General features: G+C 51.2%; 1 protein-coding gene across 1 annotated transcript; it reads right to left on the reverse strand.

Moving 5' to 3' along the window:
- Nucleotides 1-403: 403 nt before the first annotated feature.
- NCF2 (neutrophil cytosolic factor 2) lies at nt 404-27952 on the reverse strand. The gene is made up of 15 exons (XM_045877296.3): nt 27550-27952; nt 25420-25502; nt 18694-18802; nt 14221-14355; nt 13460-13567; nt 12299-12358; nt 10948-10991; nt 9380-9521; nt 9081-9149; nt 8038-8113; nt 6316-6341; nt 5544-5695; nt 5316-5427; nt 3232-3409; nt 404-893 (listed from the first exon to the last, which is right to left on the reverse strand). Exons 1-15 carry the CDS (start codon nt 27721-27723, stop codon nt 781-783), a joined length of 1581 nt encoding a protein of 526 aa, XP_045733252.1. The 5' UTR covers nt 27724-27952; the 3' UTR covers nt 404-780.
- Nucleotides 27953-27968: the final 16 nt, after the last annotated feature.

Here is a 27968-nt window from a genome sequence, read left to right on the forward strand (position 1 = left end):
ATCAAGCCATTTGGTTAAATGATAACCAGAATAAAACCATAGCATTCTCATGTATATTAGCATAGTCCATATTATAAAATGTTAACTAACAGGATAGTCCTGACTAAGTGGCTTCCTGAATGCGGCTTCTTTACATCACATACTCAGTACTGAACTCTTAACAAATGTCCCTCCCTGAGAAGGCATGAAGGGGTGAGATTCTAGTATTTTAATTCTCTGTGGAATTGAAAACTAAGTCTAGGTTCTGTTTAAGCAATGAGACTTTTAATAGAGGAAAGTTATTTTTATGTGTGTCTGCCATCTGAATTACCTGTAAATTTACTTCAGGCTCGAGGAGTCTGTGACTGTCGTGGTACAGGAATAGGGGTATTTATAGTTCAGCCTTGGGCCTGTACTCTCGGTGTCTTGTTTTTGTAAGTTTTTTATTGAGGTATCACATATAGAAGTGCACCAATAGTAAGTGTACAGCTCAGTGAACTTTTTACAAAGTGAACACATTTGGGTAGGCAGCACTCCGAGCAAGAAACATTATCAGCACCCTAGAAGACCCCCTCATGCCCTTCCAGATACTTCCACCCACTCACCCCACCCCACCCGCCGGGGTCATCATCATGATAAGTTCTCATATCATTGTGTAATGGGTTAAATTTTCAGTGGGAAAAGTAGACTAGTTAACACTTCCGAATAGTGATGTCTCCCTACAGTGTACTTCAGGGGCATGCTTAAACCTCACAAATGATTATAGTTACTTTTCTCCAACTTTGTAAGTTATGGAACATCCTAGACTCTTCTAGGAGAGCTTTCCAAATCTGTAGTTGCATGTTCTTCAACAAACGCTTTGGGGAAAATGCCAATCTTCCCTTTGCACTCTCCTTCCAGCCAGTCTTCATTCACTGATAAAAGGAAACGTATACATCGACTTTTAAAACCAGTATAGGAGAATTATCTGATCTGGATATGCCACACAGGTCTTTGGCAATCCTTCACCCCCAATTGTGCTAACAGGGAAAAGTCCATATCGGAAAGTGATTTGAGGGAAAAGTGAACATACGACTTCTACCATCTTACTGGTTTCTGTCTTATATATGATAACGGAGGAGTAAAATACAGAAAATCAATTAGATTTTTCAAAAAACTGCCAGAACAACAAAAAAAAAGATGAAAGAAATTGAACAATAAATCTTGAGATAGGATTTTTTTTATAACAGTTTTACCTGATCACTGTTAGTAATCTTTATTCTGACTACATGCCATTAATTAAATACCTTAATCTTTGGGGCACATGGGTGGCTCAGTCGGTTAAGCATCCGACTCTTGATTGCGGCTCAGGTCATAATCTCAGGGTTGTTAGATCGAGCCCTGCATTGGGCTCCGTGCTGAACGTGGAGCCTGTTTAAGATTCTCTCTCCGGGACACCTGGGTGGCTCAGATGGTTAAGTGTTTGCCTTTGGCTTAGGTCATGATCCCAGCACCTTGGGATCAAGTCCCACATCAGGCTCCCTGCTCAGCGGGGAGCCTGCTTCTCCCTCTGCTTGTCAGTCCCCCTGCTTGTGCTCTCTGACGAATAAAGAAATACAATCTTTAAAAAAAAAAAAAAAGATTCTCTCCTCTCCCTCTGCACCTACCCCTGTTCACTCTCAAAAAAATTTAAAAAATAGTTGATCTTTGAACAACACAAGTTTGAACTGTGAGTGTCCACTTACAGATTCTTTGATACAGCACAGTGCTGTAAAAGTATTTTCCTTACGATTTTTTTCTTTTTAAGATTGATTTATTTTAGAGAGAGAGCATGAGCCGGGGTAGGGGGGTGGGGGAGGGAGAGAAATCTAGGAGACTCCCTGCAGAGCCTGGAGCCCGAGACAGGACTAGATCCCAGGACCCTGAGATAATGATCTGAGTTGAAATCAAGAGTCAGAAGGAATATGCCACCTTTTTTCTCTCCATATCTATCCAGAAGGTTTTTCTATGTGTGTTCTAGTTTTTATCTCATCCCACCCACCCCCAAACAAACACCGGACAGTGTAGCTGGTTGGTTGATACTGACACTTAAAAAGTGGTGCTGGGAATTACTAAGCCCTACTGTCCCCTGTCAGAAGACAGGCACTGCCAGGGTACCCTGCTTCTTTATTTCATTACTCATATTTTGAGTTAATTGCCAGACAGTTGTATACTCTCTACCCCCATTAACTTTAAAATCTCATTTCTTCATCTGTTGGATGGTAATGGAATTTGTTTTCACTACTCTGCATTGCTAATGCACATTTCTGCTGTTTGAACAAAGCTTTTTTTTTTTTTTTTTTTTTTTTTTAAGATTTTATTTATTAGAGCATGAGCAGGGGGAGAGGGAGAAGCAGACTCCTCGCTGAGCAGGGAGCCCAATGCGGGGCTCAATCCCAGGACCCCAGGATCATGGCCTGAGCGGAAGGCAGACACTTAACCGACTGAGCCAACCAGGTGCCCCTGAACAAAGCTTTTGATGCGACTCTTGTTTTGAAGAAGAGAAATAAGATTATGTCAAACTGAGTTAGAATTGGTGCTTCTCTCGTCAGAAGATCAGCATCACATTGGAAGCCAAAAGATCAGCATCACTCTGGAAGCTGTTAGAAATGCAAATTTGAGGCCCCACCCCAGACCTGAATCAGAATCTCTGGTTGCTGGGCCTGCGAATTTTATTTAACTCTCAAACGGGTGCTTGGGCATACTGAAGTTTGAGAAGCACTAAATTAGAACTCTACTTAAAATACTGTTTCAATTTGTAGTGTGTTTGATTCCTAACAGGATCAGGAAAGTCACCAGAGACACAAAGCAATGTCGAGTAGCTTCTTTTAAGGCAAAATTTACCCACTTCTTCCCTCATCTTCAAAAAGTACATCAGTTCAGAGAATTGTGGTTTATAGGAAAGTATCCGATGGCTTGGTGCAAAGGCAAAATGATTCCAGCCACCTTCCAATTGGCTCCCTCTGGGAATGAGAATGCATGCCTTCCAAAACACAGCCATTTTTAATGATCAAAATGTCAGCTGAGTCTGTCATTTGTTGGTTCCCTGCCATTGGAGAAACAGATGGAAAGGCTGAGCCCTCTGTTCTGCTCCCTCTAGCTGAAAGCTAGGAAGGAGATTGAAACCACTGGCAAAGTTTGGCTTGTAGGTTATTAATGTTTCTTCCTCTCTTCCCTTGAACTTACTGCTGCTCACATGGAAATTAGTTTCTATGATCCAGGAGTAGTACTTACCCATTGATAGAATCCGGATTATGTCCCCTTCCTGAAACTCCAGGTCTTCCGGCTGGGTGGCCTCGTAATTGAAGAGTGCTACCACTTGGCCTCCTTCCTTAAGCTGAGGTTCTGTTGTCTGGTTATTAGCTTCAGATTTTTCACTTTCCTTGGGTTCATCTGGAAAACCTTGGTCACCCTGAAATAATAAAAGGCCTGTTAGTTTCCTCAACTTTTTGGCCAGTGAACACTGAGCATCACTAAAGGAATCCGTGAAATGTCAGTGTAGCACCTGGGATATAAACTCACAAAGGCCAAGTCTGTGATCAGTCCCTAGCATAAACCTAATGTGTACTTTAGGAATATAGGATGGTTGGATAAGTGAACCCAAAAGGTCTGCAGGACCATAGATAGTCTTAAAATCTTACAGAAACCTTAGAGTAATCCTGAAAAAGGTAGAATAGGTACTACTGTTACTTCTTTGCAGATGGAAAAACAGAGATGGAGTCACAAGTAAGCGACAGAACCCAAAGTCAAACCTGGGTTTCTAACTCTGAATCCAACACCCTCTCCCCAGCACCCACAATACTAGGGACCTCGTTAGAAATGTAAATTTCTGGCCCCATCCCAAACCTACTAAATCATAAACTCACTGCATGTGGGGCCTAGCAATCTGCATTTTAACAAGCCCTCTAGGTGAGTCTCATACCTGCTAAAGTTTGAAAAACCCTGCAGAGCGCCATACCGTCTTTCTAAGGCCATGAAAAAAGGCCTTGCTTTCTGATATATGTAACTAACACATCTTAGTTACCATTGTGGTCATTTTTCATCCACAAATGTTGAAAAGAAGGGTACAGTTTCTAGAGATGTGAATCATGGGATTTAACAAACCCGCGTTAGAAACCCCGCGAGGGTAAGAGCTGTTCTGAGTGTTCAAAGTTCTCACTTCCTAATGTCGCTTGTTCCAGCCCTGGCAGATCCCTTTTATTGAAAGGCAGTACAGTGAGGTGGAAATGGTTGTAAGGAGTCTAAAGGCCTGGGTTTGTATCCCAGCTCCACTGCTCACTGGCTGTGTGTCCCTGAGCAAGTGGGATAACCTCTCTGAACTTCAGTTTCCTCACCTTATGAAATAGAGGCTAGAAGAATGAAATGATATGATGTAGAATAGTAATAGCTGACAATTATTTTTTTTAGATTTTATTTATTTGAGAGCATGCATGTGTGCATGTGAGCAGGGGGAGGGGCAGAGAGAGGGAGAGGCAGGAGTTCCTGTGAATATATATATATATAAGTATATATATTTTTATATGATATATAAATATATACTGTACATGTAAACTTTTAATAGTCCATCAATTTCATATAAATGGATCATGTGAATTCACGTGAATATATATACTGTACGATCCATTTATATGATCCATTTATAAGAAATTACATAAACGGTGAAAAAACATATGTCGGTATGTTGACAGAATGCAGATGGATGGTTTTCAGGAGCCATGGTTGTGGGAGGGAATTAACCTCAACAACAAAAAGAAATGGCAACTTTTCCCTTGGAGATAAAGGGACAAAGTCAAGAGTATTAATGTGTAGCTACTACTTCTAGCCTTTAACTTTGCCCCTAACTCCCTTTACTCTTACTGGCCAGTCAGTTAACTCTGTTCTGGGCCCTGAGGTCTAGAAAAGGGTTCAAGAATACAGGCCCTGGAATCAAAATACTCACTGGGCCCCGGTTCCACTACCGACCTGCTGTGTAATCTTGGTCAAGCTGACCTCTCTTTGCCTTATTATATAAGTTGGATTTCATTCCAAACTTGCTTGATAACGATGGGCCTACCCTGGGAACGGTAGGTGTGGCAGCAGACAGAAGGGACTCGGAGGCTTCTGTGCATTGTTGGTTCTGCTCTTCCCTTGCGGGGAGCCCTCTCCTGGCTGCCCCCGGGGCGCAGGGCAAAGGGACGCAGAGCTCGTGACTCACCGGATCCTCAACACCAAGCACAGTGCCAGGCTCACGGACCGGGCTCGGTAAACGCTGGACTGTTGTTGAGGAAGTGGCCCGATAGACACAGGACCTTAAGTGCCCTTGGGCTCACTGCACTCACCACTGTGTTCTCACACCACAAAGTCAGGCTGTAGTTTTTCACTTGGCCCCAGGCAGCCTTCATGTTATCTTCTGAAAGGGGCACCAGCTCCTTGCTGTCCGGAGGCCGATAGCTGGGGAGAGACGAGTAAGAACCAAGCCAGAGAACATCAGTACAAAACCATTGCCTTCTCCCCTCCAGGCCAGCACCAGGTCCCCAGGTGTAGCCCCGCTACCTTCATGGACTCACCTCAGCTTAGTGTGTTCTGGCAAGAGCTCCAGTTTCTTAGCCACCATGTCGCGGACCTGGCTATAGGGGAGCCCGGGCTGAGTCTCCATGACCACCGTGTACTTGAAGTGCACCTTGAGTGTGTAGGGCATGGGAACGCTGAGCTTTACTTCCTGAGGTGAGAGGAAGCAGAGGGAGCTCATGAGAGTCTGCGGCCTCCTCTTAGCCCCATCCTGGATCACGGGGAGTGTTCTGTGCAGCAGGGAGAGGCCAAGAGCTAACTGGTTTCACAGTAACGGAAAGGGGCTTTCAGAGGGCCCGTAGCCCCGCTCCTGCCTGGATAGGAATTCCTACTGAGCCAGAAGTGGTGGCCCACACGCTCTAGGCCTGTAGGAAATGTGTGCACGGGGGTGGGGGGCCCTAGCCCGTGGACTGTGTGTATGGTGGTAACTGGTCCACCCTTCCTCTGGACTCCTTCTATAACCCAGGGACACATGCTCATGGTGGAGAGCCTCAGCTTTTCCTTTCTCTACCACTTGAAATAGTACAAGGGGGGCGCCTGTGTGGCTCAGTCGTTAAGCGTCTGGCTTCAGCTCGGGTCATGATCCCAGGGTCCTGGAATCGAGCCCCGCATCGGGCTCCCTGCTCCGCAGGAAGCCTGCTTCTCCCTCTCCCACTCCCCCTGCTTGTGTTCCCTCTCTCTCTGTGTCTCTCTCTGTCAAATAAATAAATAAAAATCTTAAAAAAAAAAAAAAGAAAGAAAGAAAAAAAATAGTACAAGAAAAAAGCTTACCTTGGGCTCTTCTTTTTCTTTTTGACCTAAACGGAGAAGGTAAGAAGCAAAACAAAAGAAGACGGTGAATAAACAGTCCTGGCCAGCCTCTGGCTTCCACAGAATGAAACCTCTTAGAATAGGACACCCAACTTCTTACCTTTAAATCTCTGGGGTGATTCTTAACCTTAATAAACTGTAGGGGAAATCGCACTCAGGGGAAATGTGCCCGGCAAAGCACAAACACACAGACGAACCCAGTGCCTGGCTCAGGGGGAGCATACAGGCAAGTATCAAAGGACCATCACACCCCAGCAGTGCATGGGGTGAGCAGGGACCCCAAAGTCCAGCTAAACCAGTGGGCTCTGAGCAATGAAAGCAAGGAGTGCCAGATGAACCAGGGGCCACAAGCAGCAATGTTAGAACCACTTATTTTTCCCTTGTCCTTTATTTTTGTGCATGTTTCCTAATGTGCATAATATATTAATATGACCGTATGCACCTAATTTACATAAGAGAAGTCTGCATAAAGATACTCACTATAGAGGGTGCACAATGGTCACTGATTTCATTCCCAGCTAATCATTAGAATCACTTGGAAGGTTTTTTTCTAGAAATACAGATTCTGAGGCCCAATTCCAATCCTGAAGAATCAGAAGCAAAGGCCTAGGAATCTATATTCATAAAATTTTCCTAGGTTAATATGTGATCCTTGATGGGCCCCTAGACAGAAAAAGTAAAAACAAAGCTATCAAGGATGTTTTGAGGGGTAATTGGAGAAATGTGAATATGAAATATACACTCTATAATATTATATTAACGTTCAATGTCCTAGATGTAACCACTGTGTTGTGGTTATGCGGGAGAATAGGAGATAATGCTCAAGTGTAGGGCAAAGGGTCATGAATCTGTAACTTCCTTTCAAGTGGCTCAGAGGGGAGGGAGGGGGAGCAGGGCAAGTCCTTGGTACAAAATGTTAACAGTTGGTGAATTTAGGTGAAAGGTATTCTGGCATTTATTGTACTACAGTTTCAACTTTCAATCTGTAGGTTTGACAGTTTTCAAAATAAAAATGGAAGTGTGGGGAGCATCCCAAAGGGTTCTGGTGATCTGGGAAGCCTAACAATCATGGATCTAGGATCTGGACAAACCACCTCTTCAATGCATCTCTACCGAGCACTTATCCAGAATCAGCTTAAACTGCATTCGTGACCAAAAACCCCTTACTTCCCAAGGCAACCCTCTCCAGACATCAGGAGAATGTCCTTTGACATCTGCCCTCGGTTCGTGGTCTATCCCTCGGGGCTCTGCAGAGCAGGTTCGTTTCCAGATAGAGCTCCTTGGACATTTGAAAAGAGCCACTCTGTCCCCCTCTGAGGTAAGCGTGTGCAGTGACTTCAACCTTTCCTCCCGGGACATGGTTTCCGTACCTCATGATGGAGGGGTCTGGTGACTACTTGAGTTGGAACACTCACTGCCCCCCCCAGAAACCAGCTACATTTACCCACGCCCCGTGGGTGTTCTGGAGTAGGTAGGGAGAAAGAGCATCTATTTCCTATGTTTTGGGTGGGTGGGTGTTGCAAGAGAGAGGGGCCCTGGGGCTGTGGGCTCATAAGCTGAGCGGCATGCTGGGAGGAGAAGAAACCAGAATCTCCTGGAAAGCTGGGAGAGCAATGCTCTGTGAGGAAGCAGCCGGGAGCTTTCCTGCACCCAGGCCAAGGGTGTTGTTCCAGGGACACCAACCGGGTGGCAACTGGGGCCTTCCAGGAGCACTGGAACTGGGAGGAGCTGGGATATCAGACTCTGGGGAGGCTTCCTCCTGGAGGTGACAGAGATGGTGAGAGCCTTCATTCAGACAAAGTTTTTAAGCAAGAGTGGGGGAGGGGGGGCCCCATGGAAAGGAGCCAGGGGAAATTGGCTTCCTAAAAGTTGGAGTGGTGGCAACATTCAGGGGAGACTAAGGAAAGTGCTGGTTAAAGGGGAGGCAGGGTTGGCCTGGTGGGAACAAATCACAGTAGAAACAAGAACCCTAAGCCCCACCTAAAAGGCCCTTGCTGCCTAACCACCCCTTTTAGCCACATTGGAAGTCTGCTGGAGCTGAGGGAGGACGCTGAGTCTTGTCTCAGCTCACCCTCTCACTCCACATCCTGCCCCTTCAAAGGAAAAAGTCCACCTCTCATTGGTATGGCATTTAAAACATTTCAAGTCATCTGGGTAGAGCAACTCGGAGCAGGGAGGGCCAAGCCCCCCGAGGACAGCTGGTTGCCCAGGGTCCGGAGAGACAGGTCAGACGCCGCCAGTCCTCTGCACGGCAGCTCGGGTCCAACAAAGACCACCGGCAGAAGGGCCGGCCTCCGAGGAGTGAGGACGGGGCCTACTCTGATTCCAGGCTCTAAAGCGGACTTCTCTTTGTTAATGGCACGTCACCAGCCAACACACTGACTGTTCTTCTAGGTGAAGAGGACATTTCCGGGAAGACCTAACCTTCCTATACTACAGGCTTTGGGTCCCAAGTCATCCCTGACCAGGGGGAATCAGAGAGATGGGGTGGGTGGGCCCAACAGGTCCCTCGGACGCCTCCACTCTGCACATCTGGGGGCTCTCCTTCCTCCCCAGGTTCAGTTTGGCTCTGGGCGGCTGGTGCCAACCCCAGGTGGACTCAGGACTAGTGTCCCTCCCGCACTCCCGCACCTTTTCCACACAGCCCTTCCCCCCCTCTACGGAGAGGCCTGTCTGTGGTGGGACAGAGGAGGGCGGGAAGGGGTCAGGCCTCGGCACCACGTTACCTGGGGCTGCTGCTGAGCTTGGATCCGCAGCTCCACCGGCTCAAGGTAGTTGCAGGGAACGAGCCCCTTCTGCGGCGCAGCATCACGGGGTCGGAAAGGCAAAGACAGAGTTGCGCTCATCAGGCCCCGGCGGACCCCTACCACCCAATGGCCCAGGGACGTGGGGGAGGGATGGCCGCACAGACGAAGAGGGGCAGCTGGTCTGCGAAAGAGGCGGCAGGTGCTGCTCCTCAGAAAGCTTTGCCGTTTGCTGCCAGGATCCCGTGGCCGAAACCCCCACCGCCTGGTCCTCTGAATACCTGCCCGTTGAATAAGACTGTTGCCCAGTTATCGTTGCCCTTCTTCAAGACAAAGACGATGTTCCCTGGCATGACCTGCAGCTCCTCTGGCGTCTCAGGCACAAACCCAAACAGCACACGGTGAGCTTCCCCTTCCAGAGCCCTGCGGGGGATAGACGCGAGAGTCCGACCTCTCTCTGGCCTGGACCGCGTCCCGCCCGTGGCACCGCGGGACAAGCGACGGTGGCCCGGGGGCCAGGCCCTGCTCCGGCACCCTCCAGCTTGGCGTCTAGCTGCCTCGGGGACCTGAGCGACACCAGGCAGGAAGCTGCGCGTGAACATGCTCCATAACCACGCAGGCCGCGGGACAGGAAGGAAGGACAGAAGCACACGAGACACCCAGGCCGTGCCCTCCAGCCCTCGCTTCCCCTCTCAGGAGGAAGCTTCCTGGCTGTGCGGGGCCAGCCTTCAAGTCTGGGCTGGGGTGGGGCTGGGGGCATCGGGCTCGTGTGGCAAGGGGAACACACAGGGGGGAGGGGGAGAGCCAGCTTCCAGGGCTGGGAAGGGGGAGTGGGGCGGCGGGGGGCCAAGTCACCTGGGGGTGGGCGCGCAGCCGGAGTCCAGCTGTGGGGAGTGGGGGGATGTGTAAAGGGGTCCTGAGGCCAGCCAGCTGTGAGACATGTCATTGTCCCTTCACCGTTTCCTCCAGACCTACTTTGCCCTTGGAGGCTCTGGCGGCGCTGTGCTGTCTGTGCCTCCTTGGAATGTGTGGCTTCAGGGCTGCCTGAGGCACCTCTCTGGCCCGGGGATGGGGGGCGGGGGGGCGGGCAGCTCCCTCTCACCCCGGCTCTGTCCCCTTCCCCTCAGCCCTGCTCTCTGTTTCCAAACAACGGGCTATTTGCGTGGGGGAGACAGACTCCTCCAGCAAAGCAGAGTTAGCAATGAGCTCATCAGCCCCCTCATTTTTATAGTTGCTGTGGTACTTTTTTCATTTTTTAAAAAAAACCTTCTGTATTGGGTGGGGGATCCGGGCTTGCTTCCTTGCTTAGAAGAAATTCTTAAGAAAGCTGCATGTTGTGTCATTCCTGGCTTCCCATCTTCTATAAGAATGGCTTCCTTTGCTTGACTTGTTCCTCTCACTTCTCCAGAGACCATGTGTCCAGAGGGAGTGAAAAACGCCCCCTCGGGAAAGGACACACCGTCTAGCTTCCCACTTTGCTCACCCGGCTCCAGAAAGCTCTGGCCTCCCCCTCTTCTGAAGAGGCTACAGTCAGGGCGAAACTGTGCTCCAGCCTCTGGTCAGAGGGGCGATGTTCCACGGACAGCGCTGCCCTTCAGAGGTGACCACCATGTGTGGGTGGCTGTGCACGGGGACCTGGGGACCCCGGTGATCAATCCTCCCATAGTCAAGACTCCCATCCCCCCTCCATCACTCCACTCTAACCTTGAAAACAGGGAGAGCCCACCCACGAGGCTACATTCCCCTGGACTCAGCCCCTGACCCCAGCTTCATCTTCTTCACCCCCATTATTGCCATAGTTCAGGCTTGGAGTTTGGATATTCTGCATCCTGCCCTAAATCGAACTTACCTGAAGATCTCCGGGGTTTTGGGTCTGGGTGGAGGTTCAGCGGCCTATTGAACATTCGGGAGGAATGAAGGGAAGGAGTGGGGGAGAGAACAGAATGTTAATGGTAATGTGAGCTTCTCCCAGACCCGAAAATCAAAGGATGCCTGTCAAGCTCCATGGGAACATTGTGGTCGTCGAGGGAGAGGGCACCTCGCACCCTGACTACCTGCTGGAAAATAACCCCTCCCACCAGCTCCCCGGGGCCAGGTGTCACTGGCACAGCAATTCATCTTGAGCCAGTCCTGGTGTCTGGAGAATTTTCGCTGTCACAGAGCCACATGGCATCACGAGGGTGCTTTTGACCTGGAGCGCTGTCCCTTTCCTAGGACAGTTTCCAAAAGCTCTGTTCTATAATTAATGTCTGCTGTATCACGTGACACTTGTGGGTATTTAAAACCCACTCAACGTCCCCTGACCAGGCAGAAATCTCCTTTCAGTGTGTTCCCTGCTCTACACGAATGTCATGGAGTCCACTGATCTGGGCTGCTTCCGCCTTTTGGAGTCTCCGGCTGCTCTGAGGCCCCGAGGGGGGTGGGGGCGTCCTCCCCAAGGGTTTTCTTCAGCTTCATCATGAAGACACAAAGCAAAGGATCCTGAATCTCTCGATCCTCCTTGACTCCCCTCACCCTCCAGAGCCCGCCGTCGGTCCCATTCTGGGCCAGCGGCCGTCACTGCCCCTAGGGGGCTGTGGGCGCTGCTCTGGGCAGCCTGGAGGGGGTGCCACGCTCACAAGCCCCTCGCCAGCACGGCCAGCGCGTGCACAACGGCGCTCGGATTTTCCTCAGCCTGGCTTACCTTCTTCCCCTCACAAGGAGGGAAATGGCTTCACGTTTCTAGACCTACTGTCACCCAGTCTGCCTGGAAGCGTCTCTCTGAGCCCAGGCCGGGCAGAGCAACGGCTCACTGGGGGCACCCATCGTGTTCCCAAGGGGATCCCCTGCACGTGGGCAGGCCCCACGGAGGCCTCATCCAAACGCCTTCCATAGCTTGTGTTCCAGGTTCCTGAGAGACTAGGCCAGGCTTCAGGAGAGACCGTCCGTCAACAGAAGCAGAGGAATGAAGACTGGCATTTTGGGGGAAGCAGGAGGGTTGGTTTCTGGGAACTGGAGGTTAAGCCTAAAACTGCGTTTTTCTCCCAACAGTCGTGGAACCTTTGACCCAGAATGGCCAGGCAGACACCGTCAGCAGCCCTGAGAGGTCAGCTGAAGGAGCCCTTAAAATGAGGCAGCTCAGCACAAATACTCTCCCCAGCTGGGTGATTCCAGAGAGCTCTGGAGACCTGGCTCCGGGGAGGAGGACAGGACTGCCTCACCTGTGGCTGCAGAGGGGCAAACCCCGAGAAACTGTCCTGATCCACCACAGATGCCACCACCTGAAAGGGAGGAGGGAGCATGTGAGGTCTCTGCCGGCCCTCCTTCCCAATGCTTCCTGGCCTTCCCCACGATCCCCCCCTTCCTCGCACCCTGGATCCATTCTGACAGGAGCGCGTCCCAGGGTGGACAGTGGCTGAGGGATGGATTGCTGAGCCTCCGGGTTAGAAGTTCCAGGAACTCAAGAAACCAGTACCTGCCCAGCCCTGCTGCTAACCTGGCAGGCTCTCTCTCTTTTTGTCCCTTTTTTTTTTTAGAGAGGAAGACAGATGGGGGTAGGGGCAGAGGGAGAGAGAGAGAATCCTAAGCAGGCTCCACCTCCATGCCCAGTGCAGAGCCCGACACGGGGCTCGATCTCACACCCCTGAGATCAGGACCTGAGCTGAAATCAAGAGTCAGACGCTTAACGGTCCGAGCCACCAAGGCGCCCCCGTACTTTATTGCTTTTTGTGGTCATGTCACTGTATGGCTACATCACGTGTTTATCCACTCATCCACTGATGGGCTTTGGGGTGTTTCCCAGGGGAAAACCCCAGCCTGCCCACAGCTCTTGAACTCTGCTGTTCTGCCAGCCACCCAGTCAGTGGGCAGCGTTAGCCCTACGGATGTGTCAAAGTCAAGGGCAGTTTTGGAAAGGGGCTGCAGGCTCATGCTGGATCATCCCCGAGAGGACTTAAGACCTGGATTTAAAGGAGTCCAGTTTACAAAGGAGTCTAATCAGAGGGCTGTGGCAGTGGGGCTAGAAAGAGCAGCAGGCCAGGAGAATGCTGTGCCCGTCCGTTTCTCTAACATGTTTTCTCCCCATTTACTGAGTGCCCCGTAGCTGTGCTTTCTCCCCACTGGCTCAGCATCCGCGACTAACCCCGTGGCTCTCACCCAGGGTCAGGCAGGAAGGGAGGAGCGAGAGGAGCCAGAGACAAGAAGCTAGCAGCGTTTGCCCACCCCTCAGCAAGGGCTCCTCGGTGCCAACAGTCCCAGGCTGCCATCCCAGGGCAGCACCGCAAGGGGGGGGCGGTGGTCCCATCCCAGGAGTTGGTCCCCACCCTGGTCCACACAGGGCCCACACCATAGGAGCCTCCGGGGAAGCTGAAGGAGCTACTTACTGTCGCCTTGCCCAGGTAATCCTTCTTGGCCAGCTGAGCCACTTGCCTCTCGTTTGGCCGAAACAGCCTGCCCACAGGGATCACCACTGGCTCATACAGCTTCTGTTTCTGTAACACAGAGGGCACGGCGTTTTCTTATCTGCAAAACAGGGGTCATGATGCGCGTCCCGCCTCCCTCTCTGAATGGATGCAAAGGTTCACTGAGATGACCTCACAAAAGCAGGTTTCTACATGTGCAAAGACTGCACTTGTGATTATTTCTGAGGGTCTAAGGTGGGAACACTTGGTTTCAATATCGCCTTACCCTGGGGCTGTGTGGACATCTGTCCCTGTTATTCCCTAGGGGGCTGCCCCTCCCCCTCTCCACGTGGCTCGGGCGGGGCAGGCACTCAGCACAGGTTACACCATGACCACGAGGTGGCCGGGGTCCAAGCAAGGCCCGTGATGGTGCCACCCTGGGGCTGGCGGCGAGGACTCTGAGGTGGTCAAGCAGGCACAGCCTCTGCCCCCTCCCCCGCCACCCGTGCTGGGATCCAGCCTCCGGTCCCCTGCTCCCCGCACCCCCCCCCAGCGCCACCGCAGAGGCCCCCGGACTCAGCAATGTCAGACTCAAGATCCGAACATGGAACTATACCCCAGGATCGGTGTTGCCCAGAGTTCGGAGAAAGTACAAGCACCACGTCCACCGTTTCTCAATCCACCGAAATAAAGAGAACTCCAGTGGGGACCCTCTGGCCGCCCCACGTCATCAGTGCACTTACCCAAACACATTCCATGGCTTTGTCAATTTTAGTATGTCTCGGCTCAGACTTCATTCTCATAGCCAAAGCTAAGTGTTCTTCTGCCTGTTTCCACTCCTCCTTCTTGGCATACATGAAAGCAACATTATATAACACCTAGAAAAGCACAGGCCACAACACAAAACTTGAGGCTGCTCCAGATCTAGGCACCAGGGAAGAGCTCACCTGTCTGCTCCTGGAACGTTGCCTGCTGACATCCCTCCCTTCCTCAGCTTTCCCGGGAAGATCTCAAATGTAACACCATCAATCGCGCTACCAAGTTATGCCCAGCACACGGACGGTGTTAGGAAAACATCACGTGATGCAGAAATCCAACATCATGTTCGTTATTCTTTCAACAACCCAATAGGTCAGGAGGGGACCAAAACTCTTGTGTTGGCTGCCACCGAGCCTCGGCTGAAAGACCGGACAGGTGCAGGGTGGGGGGAGAGAAGGTTCCAGATGCCTCAGCCTTCACCAGCAGCCGCAGCAGAACCCTGCCTGGAGTGTGGTTACAGGTAACGAGACTGTGGTAACAGGAGGAAACTCTGCGGGCCGAGGTGCAGTGAAGCTAGGAAGGGACTCGGCACAAACCCAGGCCAGCGCTTCCCCGGGGACAAGCGAGAACAGCCCATTCATCAAGAATCACGATTTCCCAGGTCTCGAGTTGGGTGGTAGGTTCATGAGCGTCCGCTTTATCATTATGCCTTACAACGTATTCAGAGAATCAAATAATCTTTTGGATGCATCGGCAAGATAAAAAACACACACACACACAAGAAAACGACTTGACTAAGTGAAGTAAAAAGATTCTCAAGCAGAGATGGGAAGGCAATGGCGAGCGGAAGAAGATCAGGATGACAGCTAACGAAAAGGGTTTACTTTCCTCCTTTCTCACGACAGTGCAGGGGCCCCAGCACCCTGTGCGGAGGATGAGCTGAACAGCCAGGAGCTGCTGCAAGCTTTTCTCAGATGTAAGTTATAAGACTCACAGCCTGATACCCCGGGCGCGTGGGGCTGCTTCTCCAGAACCTCAGAGAAGAGATACAGTTGGTCAGCTGAGGCCTAGTAGGGAAGGGGGTTGTTGGCCTTCTCTCCCCCGTGGAGGCTGTGCAGTGCAGGGGTGAAGGGCACGGGGACCCCTAATAGGTGGCCTCAGCTTCACTGTAAAATGGTGGCAGGAACCGTTGCCTGCTTCCAGATTGTTCCAAGAAATAAATGAGATAATTCATGGGCGCCTGGGTGGCTCAGATGGTTAAGCGTCTGCCTTCAGCTCAGGTCATGATCCCGGGGTCCTGGGATCGAGTCCCGCATCGGGCTCCCTGCTCCTTGGGAGCCTGCTTCTCCCTCTGCCTCTCTCTCTCTCTGTCTGTCTCTCATGAATAAATAAATAAAATTTAAAAAAAATGAGATAATTCATATCAAGCACCAAGTTGGGGTTTGCTTGGCACAGGGTGGGTATTCAACACGTATTTACTACTACCACGACTGCTACTTGCCGCACTGTGTTGGGGCTTGCTGGGCGGCTGAGCAAAGAAGGGCTTTCATCCCCCAAGGGCCGCTTGCATGGTTTCAGGGCAGACTTTTGCAGAAGAAAGCCATCTGGGGACGCTTTGTGTTTATAATCTAAAGGCTAAAACTATGAAGGACGGTGTGCTTCTGGAAATCGGTGCTGCCTGTTGGAGGGGGTGTCACTGTCGTTCTTGTTGTCTTCCTCATCCTCGTCCTCACCGAGGCCGCCCACTGACCACCTATTATGGGCCACTTTATCTGCATGATCTCTAGCCCCCACCCCCACCAGGTGAGCTGAGGCCTCGCTTCTGTGCTTCCATGGTGTTTCCATTGCAATTCTCTTGTCCTGACCTCGCCACCTCACATTACCCGTGACCGTGAGCTTCTGGGTGCTGACACCTTGTCTTGTGGACCCCTGGACCTCTGCTGCCTGACATCATAAAATACACGGAGTTATTAAAGAGTGTGTGTGAGGTAAGTCCTCAGCCCTTCTTTACAGATGATGAGGAGTCTGAGGCTCAGAAATGACATATAACTCACCTAGGATCACACAACTGCTAAGTGTTTGGCTGGGATTTGATCCCTGTCTGCCTGATTCTAAAGTCTCTGCTGTTGTGGCAGCTGGCTTCCAAGATGGCCCCCAGTGATTCTCACTTCTTGGCCCTCACCCCCCTGTTCCCTCCCACATCCAATGGAGCTGACATGGATAGCCAATAGGATGTTATGGAAATGAGGGGCCGTGGCATTTGAGGCTAAGTTATAAAACACCTTGGTCGTCCATATTACTTTTTTTTGGATCATTATATTCTCTGGGGAGGCCAGCTGCCATGTCCTGACAAGACTCAGAGAGTATCATGGAGACCTTCATGTGGCAAAGAATGGAGCCCTCCGGCCAACAAGTAACACTACCTTGCCAGACCCATAAATCATCTTAGAAGTAGACCCCCCAGCCCCAGTCAAGCTTTCAGATGATGGCAGCCCTGGCCGACATCTTGAGTGCAAGCCCTTGAGAGCCTGTGAGCCAGGAACCCCCCAGCTAAGCCACTTTTGGATTCCTGACCCCAGAATATGTGAGATAATAAATGGTATTATTTTAAGCCACTGCATTTTAGAGTAATTTGGTATTCAACAATGGATAACCGATACACTTCTCCTCTATTACAATAGTCTGCCACCTACATCCGCAATTTGGTTCAGGGCCCCAGCCAGATAAAAAGAACAGTTTATTAAGGCAAGTACAGACATGTGGCAGGACTGTGTTTCCATGGAGTGAGTTAGTGGCTGGTGCTGGGTGATGGCATGGGAGCAAGCCCAGAAGCAGAGGTCTAGATTCCCTTCCCAGGCTGTTTCTGAGCCTTTTGCGTGCATGCTTGGTCGGCCCGGCCCAGCCCTGGCCACGTGCGCAGGAAGGAAGGAGAACTCAGGTCCTTAAACATTCTTATTGGGTTCTCTGCTCCCTTCTCTTAAGACCTTTCCCCACAACAGGCTTTTGTGACTCCAAGACTGGAAAAGCCTAAGACTCTTCAAAAAGGATGGTGTGATTTCTCAGAGGCCAGGGCTGTACCCTAGTGGGAAGGAGGGGTGGCGTTATATGTAGAAAAATGACTGAGAGTCTCATGGGGAGTAAGGGCCTTAGACCGTGAAAACCCCAGCTTCACCTGCAGAGAGGCCCAGAAAGCCAGTATTTCCTGTCCCCGGGTCAGTTCAACTCCAACCATAGGGGAAATTTCTCCCATGGGATTCTGCTTGGTTGCCAATGTTTTATGATCCTTTTTCTAGAGCTACTTGGTCCCCACAACCCTTTAGTCTGTGTAAGTGGTTCTCACTGTGGGGTGGGGGTGACTGGCAATGTCTGGAAATATTATAGGTTGTCATGTGGCTGGGGGGTTGCTACGGGCATCTGGGGTGCATAGAACAGTCCCCTACACCAACAAGTTATCTGGCCCAGCATGTCAGTAGCGGTACGGTCGAGAAACCTCTCTCTAGAAGCTGGCCAAATGTCAACCAGTCCCCTGAAATTCCCAGAGCCTCATTTCCCGGACAGTGGGAAGTGAAGCAAGTTGCTAGCCTGCTGCAGGGTGGATGGGGGCCCTTGTCCCCAGGGGCCTGGGCAGCGGTGGACTCTATTATTAGCCCTGAGCAACCCTGGGAACGCTTGGCTGTCTCCTGCCTGAGAAACTAAAGCAAGGGGACCTTTTTATCAGCAATTCTTCTAAATAAAGATCCATGATATTTGCAGGGCTTTTCATTTTTCAAGCTAGTGGTGTATATTTGGAGTTTAGGAGGGGGGAATGGGGAGTGTTGGTTGGAAAAAGCCCACAGGCCTGTGAAGTCAGCGCCGGTCATGTTTCTCCCTTTTGGTAATAGAGAAAGTCAGTTATCCTTCTATGGATACCTTCCCTAAATGTGTGCTTTGAGCTGTTCTTTGAGCTAGGGAGGACAGATTGGTGCCAAATTATCCTCACTCTTTCTTTGGGTATCAACCAAGCACACGAAGCCATGAATAACAAAGAGCGTGGTCTGTAACTCAGGAACTGAGCAGGGTTACTGCGGGTCTGGCATGGATGGTGAACCCATGATTTTGGATTTGTTAGTATAATGCTGAGCAAAGAGCTTGTCAACTGGAATTATGCAAATCATTATGAATACTTTCACAGGCCAGCACAGTCGGGTCTAGCCTCCCTTCAGAGGGCCCAGCAGGCTCATTTCCAAGCGGTCCTTTGAGCCCTACATTAATAAAATGCAGGCCCCAGGAACTGGAGACTCTGGAATGAGCCTGTAGTTATTGATCTGAGTCTTTTCTTAAGGGGAACTCTGAGTCCTGAGGCACAGGAGCCTTTTCCAAGCTCCCAGAGGTGTCAGCAGATCGCTGTGCATCCGAACGGTCAGCTGTCCCCTCAGCCTCCGTGCGCTCCCGCCCGGGGCTAGGCCCTTCCTCCTTACCTCACAGGCAAACAGCTTGAACTGTAGCCCCAGGATCTTGTAGTCTATCAGCTGGTTCCCTCGAAGCTGAGTCAAGGCCTCTTTAAGGTCTTTAATAGCTGCATCATATCTGCAGGACAGAGGGCGATGAGACCACAGGCCAGGGCAGAGAGGCGCAAACGTGGGATAGAATGTGCTTCCCTTCCCCGACCTGTCTTACTGAGACAAGAAGCCTTCTGATCCCTTTTGGCCTGCTCTGGCTCTTTGCCAAGGCTGAGCCCCAGTACTCTACTGTACTCCGTGTGAGCGGCACCCTGGGTGGGGGGCGTGTATCCCAGCACCCCTGGGGTTCCCCCCCAGACTCAGGCCATCATGGGTACTTTCTGTGGACAGCATCCAACTCCTACCTTTCTGACTTCACTTCCCAGTAGAGCCCTCGTCCTCTCCTGAGAGCTCCCAGCAGAGCCAGCGCCTGCTGCCCCCAAGCCCCTGGGGAGCGATTTGGAACACTGCTCACTCCTTGCTCCCCACCGTCAGGCCACGCTCGCCTGACCCAGCTCCGGGGAACCCTTCCAGAGCCGAGGACGGCACCCTCCTTCCCGGAGCTTTCTCTTTCGGCTTCTTCTTTTTCTTTTTCTTTTTTTTTTTTTTTTTTAAGATTTTATTTATTTATTTGAGAGAGAAAGAATGAGAGGCAGAAAGCATGAGAGGGGGCAGGGTCAGAGGGAGAAGCAGACTCCCTGCCGAGCAGGGAGCCCGATGCGGGACTCGATCCTGGGACTCGATCCTGGGACTCCAGGATCATGACCTGAGCCGAAGGCAGTCGCTTAACCAACTGAGCCACCCAGGCGCCCCTCCTTCGGCTTCTTTTGAGTCCAACTCAGCTCTTGGTTTCATGGTCTTCTTCGCCTCCTCCCCCGCCCTCCCTCTGCACACACTTTGCAAAACAGAGAAAGAAACCACCAATTAAGCCGGATGGCATCTCTAACACTGCTCCTGGCACTGCCCTTTTGCTTTGCTGGATTGGCATTGTGCCGGCTAGGGCAAGGTGTGCAGGGCTGCTGTCGCTGGCTTCGTGACACACATGGGGCCGGCCACATCAGTCGGGATGCGGGCAGGACCTGGGCCAGGTCTCCTGGACCCGCCCTTGACCTCCACAGAGGCCCTGGCGGGAGGGAGCCGCTGCTGGGCTGCAGGGGTTGGGACACTCGAAAATCAAGCCGCCCCCACCTCCTCAGCTCCCTGGCACAGCAGGAACAAATTTCGCTGTCTGGCCATGGTTCCACCTGGGCCACAGAAACGAAGGTGCCGAGGCCACTGGCTGACCTAGAGCTGCCGCATGCAGCTTCTCTTGGAGGCAAGCCTGGAATTTGGACACGGGCTGGCGGTGCACGCCTGCACCCCAGGACAGGGGGCCGAGGGAAGGGGACCAGATCCACCAGCTCTGCTCTTCACCGGGAGACCCTGGCAAAGTACTTTCCTGGCCTCAGGTCCCATGTCAATAACAGGAGCGTATCGCGTTCGAGGAGCCGATAATAGGAGGCAGTCGCTAGTATGTAGTCCCAGATCTAATTTCTGGAGTCAAAACCCCTGGACCTGAGTCCTAGCTCTGCCACGTCCGATCTGGTGACAGAGAGAAAGTTACTGAATTTGTCTGAGTCTGTTTCTTCATCTTTACAACTAGAGAGTAAATGGTAGCACGTGCCTCCCGGGGGCTGTAAGAACTAAGTGAGACAAAGCGTCCAGGTGCTCAGAACCGTGCTTGGCACACACAGTAATTTATTATTATTATTATTATTATTATTATTATTATTATTATTATTTTAGCTCTAAAATTCTGGCAACTAAATTCATACACCAATCATTTATTACGTGCATAACACCCTACAGTGAATTAGGTATTATCCAGAGATAAAACCCCACGGTCGTCGCAGCTGGAAGCGCGATCTCAACGGGCTGACCAGCAGGGTGGGCTGGCCTGACCGTCCTGAGAACGCGTGCCCAGGGCGGCTGGGGCAGAACCTAGCTATTCTGTCATCATTGCTGTGAAGTCAGTTGCTTTAGCAGGGATGGGAGAAGACAGGCTGGATCTGAAACAGGAGAGTGGCTTTCTCTAACCACGTCCTTGTTGTTAAGACAGCTGATTGTAGAACCTGTTAAGAGCACGCGGGCCACTCCTTAAGGAGCAAGAAACACGTCAAATCATTTACCTGCGCTTACAGACACTGCCGACAAGGGGGAGAGAGTAGGCATCCCCGTTTCTCCTTTCTAAGCTGGGAGATTGGGTGACTGGCTCCAGTTCACAGAGCCCAGAAGGACAGGCAGACGGAAACGCAGGTGTCCCGTTCCTCGGGCAGATGCAATTTCCACTGTGTTCCGCCGCCTGCCCGGGAGGTAGCCGAAGGTCCCCAGAGGCCAGGCGCGGAGCACGGTCAGCATTCACCCTCACATGTGACCTCCTCCCTGGCCAGCTGGCCGGGCAGGTGAATTTTAGCTATGAAGTCACACTGACTGTGTCTACCTGGTAATGAGCCAGCCCAACAAAATCCTCAGAATTTTCCCCTCCATCAGGTTCTAAAGATCTGGACCCCTGGGAGGGAGAGAGAAAGAGTTGACGAATTATTCAAAGTGCTCACTTTGTGTTAAGAAACGGGGTGGGGGGGCCCCTGCTAAATGTCTGATTTAAAGCATTGCCCTGACCGCCTTCTGCCCCCTCCCTTGTTTACCTGGAGCTGCACCCCCGGGGCATCGGCTTTGACACACAGCTCTGCTCCCCATTGTACCGGCTCTGAATAAGCTCAGTGGCAGCCCCCGCCACCCTCCAGCCCTTCTCCGAAAGTTCTCTGCGGTGGCATTTGGAGCCCAGAGTCCCCTAGGAGGCCGGGATGCTGGCAGCTTCCTGCCGGGTTCTGCTGGGCGGGGGTGGGAGTGCTTTCTTCACATACCATGCCCCCCGCCCCCGTGACACTCCCCCCCACACACACACTTCCTGGGGCCCCTGGCTGCCCTGGACCCAGAGCTCCCATTCCTCCAGGTTGGGGCTCTGAGCCCCAGAGGGTGTATAATCCCCATCTTTGCAGTACTCCCTGTAGAGGTTTCTCAGTAACCGCTGCTGTTCCGGATTGTTCCTGCCCTACCAGCGCCCCCGCAGTCCAGAATCCTGCCGTGCACGAGCCTGTGTCCAGGACACTAGAGACTTCTAGCAAGCTGAAGGAAGTCAAAATGTCAGACCCCTCCAAGACGGGCCTGGGGCTCAGGCCCTTTGCTGTTGCAAAGACAGCAGAGAGAGGCTTTGCTGTGTTGCCTCGGTGGGCCAGGTCCGTCTAAAGGGTTTGCCGTTCCTATCCTGGCCCTAAGACTCCTAAGGCCCAGAATCGGAACCGCCACCACGTAGAGCTCCCTTCCCCTTCCAAAGGACAAGGCTGGGTCAGACAGGTGAGAGTCCGTCTTAGTCAGCACTGAGGCCCCACCTGCCTTCTCAGAAATGCACCCAGACTTTGTCCTGTGGAACTTCACAATGACGGGAGGGCCGCACAACAACACGTGAAAGCGGGGGCAAACTGAGAGGAAAAGCACGCATCACATCATCACCCTAAACAAGCCCCATTGCGATCCGGAGGGATTCCTAGCCCCCTCATTAAGAAGTAATCTTCCTACGTCCCCACGGCACTTATTTCAAAATAATCTCTCCTAGCACTTGCCCCTTTCTGCCTTGCACGATAGTTCCTAGCATTCGTGACCTGTTTCCCCCTTTTAATTTGTAAGTTCCTTAAAGTAGAGGGTGTATTTTGCTTGTTTTTGTTTAATTTGTTTAATTAATTCAATAAGCATTTATTAACTACTAGATTAGACACAGAAATATAAGAGTGAATAAGTAAAGATTTCTTCTCTAAAGAAACAGAGTAGTCAAGGAGACAAATATGTAAGTCAACACCTGTCACAGAGTAGACGTATTATTTTAAAAGGCACAGAAGAGAGTGGTTGCCGCCCTAGGGCAAATGCATGGGAGATGACTGAGCGGGTAGTCAGCTGCTGGACCACATAGGAACAGCCCAGGGAACTTTATCCTATAGTCCTGGGATCCACTGGAAGTTCTTAAGCGGATCACATTTATTATCTTTTTAAAGAAGATCACTCTGGAATAAGGTAAGACTGGGGGCTGGAAAAGCAGTTTGGAAGTGATTTCAATAGTGCTGGTGAAAAGGAGGGTCTCAACCAGGGCAGGGCTGGTGGAGAAAAATGGGTGGATTTAAGAATATGAGAGGTCAACTTGACAAGGTTTGGGAAAAGAGACAATCTGGGTTGATCCCAGGGAGAGATTTAGCAGCTGGCTGGCTACACGTGGGGGTCAATGCTATGGGAGAGGGTGAGATCCCTCAGGGCTCACGTATGGATTTTCAGTGGACACTGAACCCCCTGAAATTGTATGTAGAAGGATGTATGTGCGTGTGTGCGCTCTTCTGGAAGGACAGCCCATACATTTTGCCATTAAACCACCACTGCTGGGGTGCCTGGATGGCTCAGTCCGTGAAGTGTCTGACTCCTCTCTTGATTTTGGCTCAGGTCATGATCTCAGGGTCCTGGGATCGAGCCCCGAGTCGAGCTCTGCATTCAGTGGGAAGTCTGCTTGAGATCCTCTCTCTCCCTCTGCCCCTCCCCTTCTTGCACACGTGCTCACTCTTCCTCTCTCTCAAATAAATAAAATAAGTCTGAAAAAAACCCCCCAAAAACCTAACCACTGCTGTTGTGACTAAAGGGGAAAAGAAAGAGCAGAGCCTTGGGAGATGGGGACACAAATGCGTTTGGATGAGCAAGAGACAAAGAGGCAGTTCAGAGTCGAGAAGGGTGCCTCATTTATATTATTCCCTCAATAGACAGTTGCTGAGTTGAAGATGAGCTTCGGTAGATTTTTCTCTCAGATTTAACTATTATCAACCACAATCCAATTGAATCCTAGGTCTCATTCCTAGACCTTTCTAAGATCTGTCTGCTTCGCTCAAAATCTGAGCCTTTCAGGTTCTGGGATTTGTGGACATTTTTGTGTAGAAATGTCTTCTGGGAGCCTTCCCTCTTCGTCAGTTGTCTCCCCTCATCACAGGCTGTTAGAGCTAACTAACTAAAGGATGACCTTAGAGCTTGTCTTTTGAGGTTTAAGATCAGCTGGAGGATTGGTGCTCAGGCTTCCCTGCATATTCCATCCATCTGGAGAATGTAAGGATGAGGGAAGGGGGAAGGAGAAGGAGACTAACGTTAAGAAGGGAGAGAGAGGCAGGACGCCATCAAAAGGTAAATGCTTGTATATAGCTTTCCTCCATCCCTGGCTTTCTCTCCCTTAGATAGCCTCTGTGTCTGTGGGTTTTCTCTGGGAAGACTTCACTCCTGCCCTTCCTCATTCAGGTGATTGCATCTACATCCTGCAAGTCCTCTGAGCTTCTTGTGGTTCTCCCTAGCAACAGCTGAGCTCAGCAGCTTTCCAGGCTGTTTCTGACTAGACCCTGGGATCCAAGCCTCTCAGGATTGCACAGGATGAGAGTCCTGTCCCTCCCCAGTGTGTGGATGTTCTCTGCCATCTCCCCTCTGCCCCATCAACGCCCCGCCTCACCTGCTGCTCATGCTCTCTCTCTCTCTCTCTCTCTCACACACACACACCACGCCACCCACACCATGCCCCCACCACCATTTTCACTGTTTGAACGTTTTTCTTTAGGCTGAGCCAAATTCTCCTTCCCTAGAACTTGTGCCCACTAATGGAACCTTTTCTACAAAGGGAAGTTTGCCATCCCCTAAGGCATTTTAAATCAATGCTTAGAATATTTTTCCTTTGTTATTTGTATGTCTCTTTTGGGGGGTATTCTGGGGGAGGGGCGAGGAGTGGGAATTGAGATTAACTTTCATTTTCTATTTCTTTGGGGTTTTTTTTTACTAATGATTTCATGTTGACTGTGAACACACCAGAAAATACAGATCGGCTGATGGAGGACAATTGAAATCCCTATAACATCACCACCCGGAAAGAACTACTGGCAACGTTTTGGCCTGTGGCCTTCCAGACCAATCTGTGAAACAGAAATGGGATTGTGTTATACACACAGTTTTGAAATCTGTGTTTTAAATTTAACATCTGCTATGAACTTTTTTCCATATTAATACATATGCCACTTATTTATCTGGATTGGTATATCCTCATACATAGAATGTTAATAAGTTGTAGTCTCATTCTGGTGGCTAAATTATATTTCACCGAATGGATTAAAGCAGCCTTTTGAAAACACATCCTGTGGGAATGAAGGACGGTCTTGATGTGGTTTCCTGCTAATCCTCATAGGGTGATAGCTCCCTCCCTCCCAGCAGAAGACCCTCACGGGTGTTCCCTTGATGGCCAAAATGTTGACAACCGGCACTGCCCAAGCTATGACCCCTCAGGGATGCTGGGGGGGGGGGGCGCCACACCAGCTGAAGGGAAGGCCTGTGGTGGTTCCGTAGGCTCCCTGTGTGCTATGACCCTGCTAATTTCTAACTGGGTGGCAGGTCTGCCTTCCCTCCCTCCTTCCCTGGGGAGGGCTTCTGCCTCGTGCTGACTTATTGCATAACCCACCCCCCCACCCCCACCCCCGCCCAGGAAGGTCAGTCACACTTCCCAACAGAAGCTGGAAAGATAGTTCACAAACACCAAGCCTAGCAGCAGCAAGACCCCGTTCCAGACTTCTCTGCAAACTTCCCCGGCTTGCTCAAGGCTGGACCGCTTACTTCTCCATGTGGTAATAGAGCATCCCTCTTTGGAAGTAGGCCACCGCCAAGTGCTTGTCTCGGTTAATGCTTTTAGTGAAGGCCTGTGGAGAGAAGAAGGGTCCAGACGTGGTCCAGGAGCCAGGCAGTGAGGAAGGCGAGATGAGCCCAGAGGGAGAGGCAAGAAGGGGTACGAGAAGGGTCAGTGTCTTGAAGGTGACAAGAGCCTTAGAGGTCAGGCGCCTCTGTAAGAGGGAGGTGTTAGTATCTGCCTTTCAAGATTACTGACCGGATTAAAATAATCAAAGTAACGAAACAGGAAAACCAATAAAATGCTAGGGGCGCCTGGGTGGCTCAGTCGTTAAGCGTCTGCCTTCGGCTCAGGTCATGATTCCAGGTCCTGGGATCGAGCCCCGCATCGGGCTCCCTGCTCGGCGGGAAGCCTGCTTCTCCCTCTCCCACTCCCCCTGCTTGTGTTCCCTCTCTCGCTGTCTCTCTCTCTGTCAAATAAATAAAATTTAAAAAAAAAAAATTAAAATGCTATATATAGTATTATATCGATTTAGTAAATAAATATCATGCAATTAGAATAATAACCAGAACGCATATAAAATGCTGGGAGTAAGGCCTGATGCAGGGAACCAAAGAAAGGCGCAGTGACTGAGAGCCAGAAGCAGAGGAACGTGAGGACAAATCTCTCACAGCTCGAGGGAGGCGACAGCAAAGCTGTGCCCAGACTGGCTGCCGTGCTTGGCCCATCTCTCCCTCCCGACAGTGTGTACTCGGTCTCCAGCAGCCCCTGGAATCTGGGGTGCTATTCGCTCAGCCTTTGGGGGGAGGTGGGGACTGCGGCCCTCCTCCTGCCAGACGTGAGGCCCTCGCCTGCTCCCATCTGCCCACCCTGGGGCCTGACATGGACCACCTGCTTGGACCGTATTCTAAGTGGCTTCTCTCTTCTGTCTTTGCTCACTGGCTGGTCACGGCCACGGCCAGGATGCTGGCGAGTCAGTCATCTGTCCACACCCCCTTGCGAAGACTGGCAGTCGAGGGGGGAAATAAGAACTGACATCTACCCAGTGGCGTGAAGTGACACAGCATCTACTAGTTGGTGCCTCACTTCACCCTCACGATGTTTGCCCCCCTCAGGAAACTGAGGCCCACAAGTCTTCATGACTTGCCAGAGACCCAAGTCCAGAGACAGGCAGAGCTGCGATCTGATCCTCCATCTTCTGCTCCCAAACTCCAAACCCTGTCCAGCTTACCCTCGCCCAGCCAAAAAGTGATCACGGAGAGGGCTCAGCCCCATACTAGGGACTATGAGAGAGAGAAAATATTTGAAAGAGATGCCGAGACACCCCACAGTGTGCCCTTGGCAGACATCATTAATCAATCACAGTATGATTTCCTTGTGCCAGCCGAAGAATCCTAAAAAAAGTGCCCTGCCTGATTGATCCACATTGTCCCATGAGAGGAAACCTGTATTTCTTAAGTGCCTCCTCTTGATCACTAGGGCAGGCAAAGCTCACACATATGAAATTTCCCTGAAAGCCCAAAAAGGGGCTTTCTTTCTTTTTTTTTTTTTAAAGATTTTATTTATTTGACAGAGAGAGACACAGCGAGAGAGGGAACACAAGCAGGGGGAGTGGGAGAGGGAGAAGCAGGCTTCCTGCGGAGCAGGGAGCCCGATGCGGGGCTCCATCCCAAGACCCTGGAATCATGACCTGAGCTGAAGGCAGACACTTAACAACTGACCCACCCATGCGCCCCCAAAAAGGGGCTTTCTAATAGGTGTGTAGCAGTGAGATGGAGATCCTGTAGCCAGCAGGAGTTCAGAGAAGAAAGCATAACGAGGGGAGTCTTCATAAAGGTGCTAAAGAATGATTCCAGAATGATTTGAATTGAATGGATGGAGAAGAAAAGAGCACATGGTTCCCAGCCAATGGCCCCAGAACCACCTGGGGAGCTTGTAAAAACTGAGGGCTGCTCAGGCCCCTCCCCAAGCCGATTCAATCAGGATCCCTGGGGGTGGGGCCCGGGCAACTTTTATTCTTTGAATGCTCGGGAGAGGTTTCTAAAGCACAGCCTGGGTGGAGACCCACTAATGACCAAAGCATAGAGGAGGAGGCTCCAGGGAGAGGCACCTCCACTCACCTTCTCCGCCTCAGGCATGTTTTCCAGGATTGTGTGCATGCAGCCGATGTTGAAGCAAATCCTGGAGTGGGGGTCCTGGACCGCAGTGAAGGCATCCAGGGCTTCCTTCCAGTCCTTCTTGTCGGCTGCCAGCACCCCTTCATTCCAGAGGCTGATGGCCTCGGCCAGGGACATGGTCAGGCGCACGCTTGGGGGCCGGGAGGCTGCCAGGACCCAGGGGGAGGGCGAGCAAGTGTCTCCCTCGGCAGGGCTGTGCCCAGATGGGCCTGCACTTCCCAAGCGTGGTGCTCAGAGTGGGGTCCAACTTCCCTTAAGATAACTTCTCAGTGTTGCAAAGGCTCAGGAAATGTCCCCACCTTTTGGCAACTGACGCACAACCCTACCGTGAGAGAGAAAAGGAAAGAGACAGAGAGGGCAGG

The sequence above is a fragment of the Mirounga angustirostris genome, unplaced genomic scaffold, assembly GCF_029215605.1.
Source record: "Mirounga angustirostris isolate CCGP_5_RB_7025 unplaced genomic scaffold, mMirAng1.0.hap1 SCAF_6, whole genome shotgun sequence".
NCBI classification, from domain to species: Eukaryota; Metazoa; Chordata; class Mammalia; order Carnivora; family Phocidae; genus Mirounga; species Mirounga angustirostris.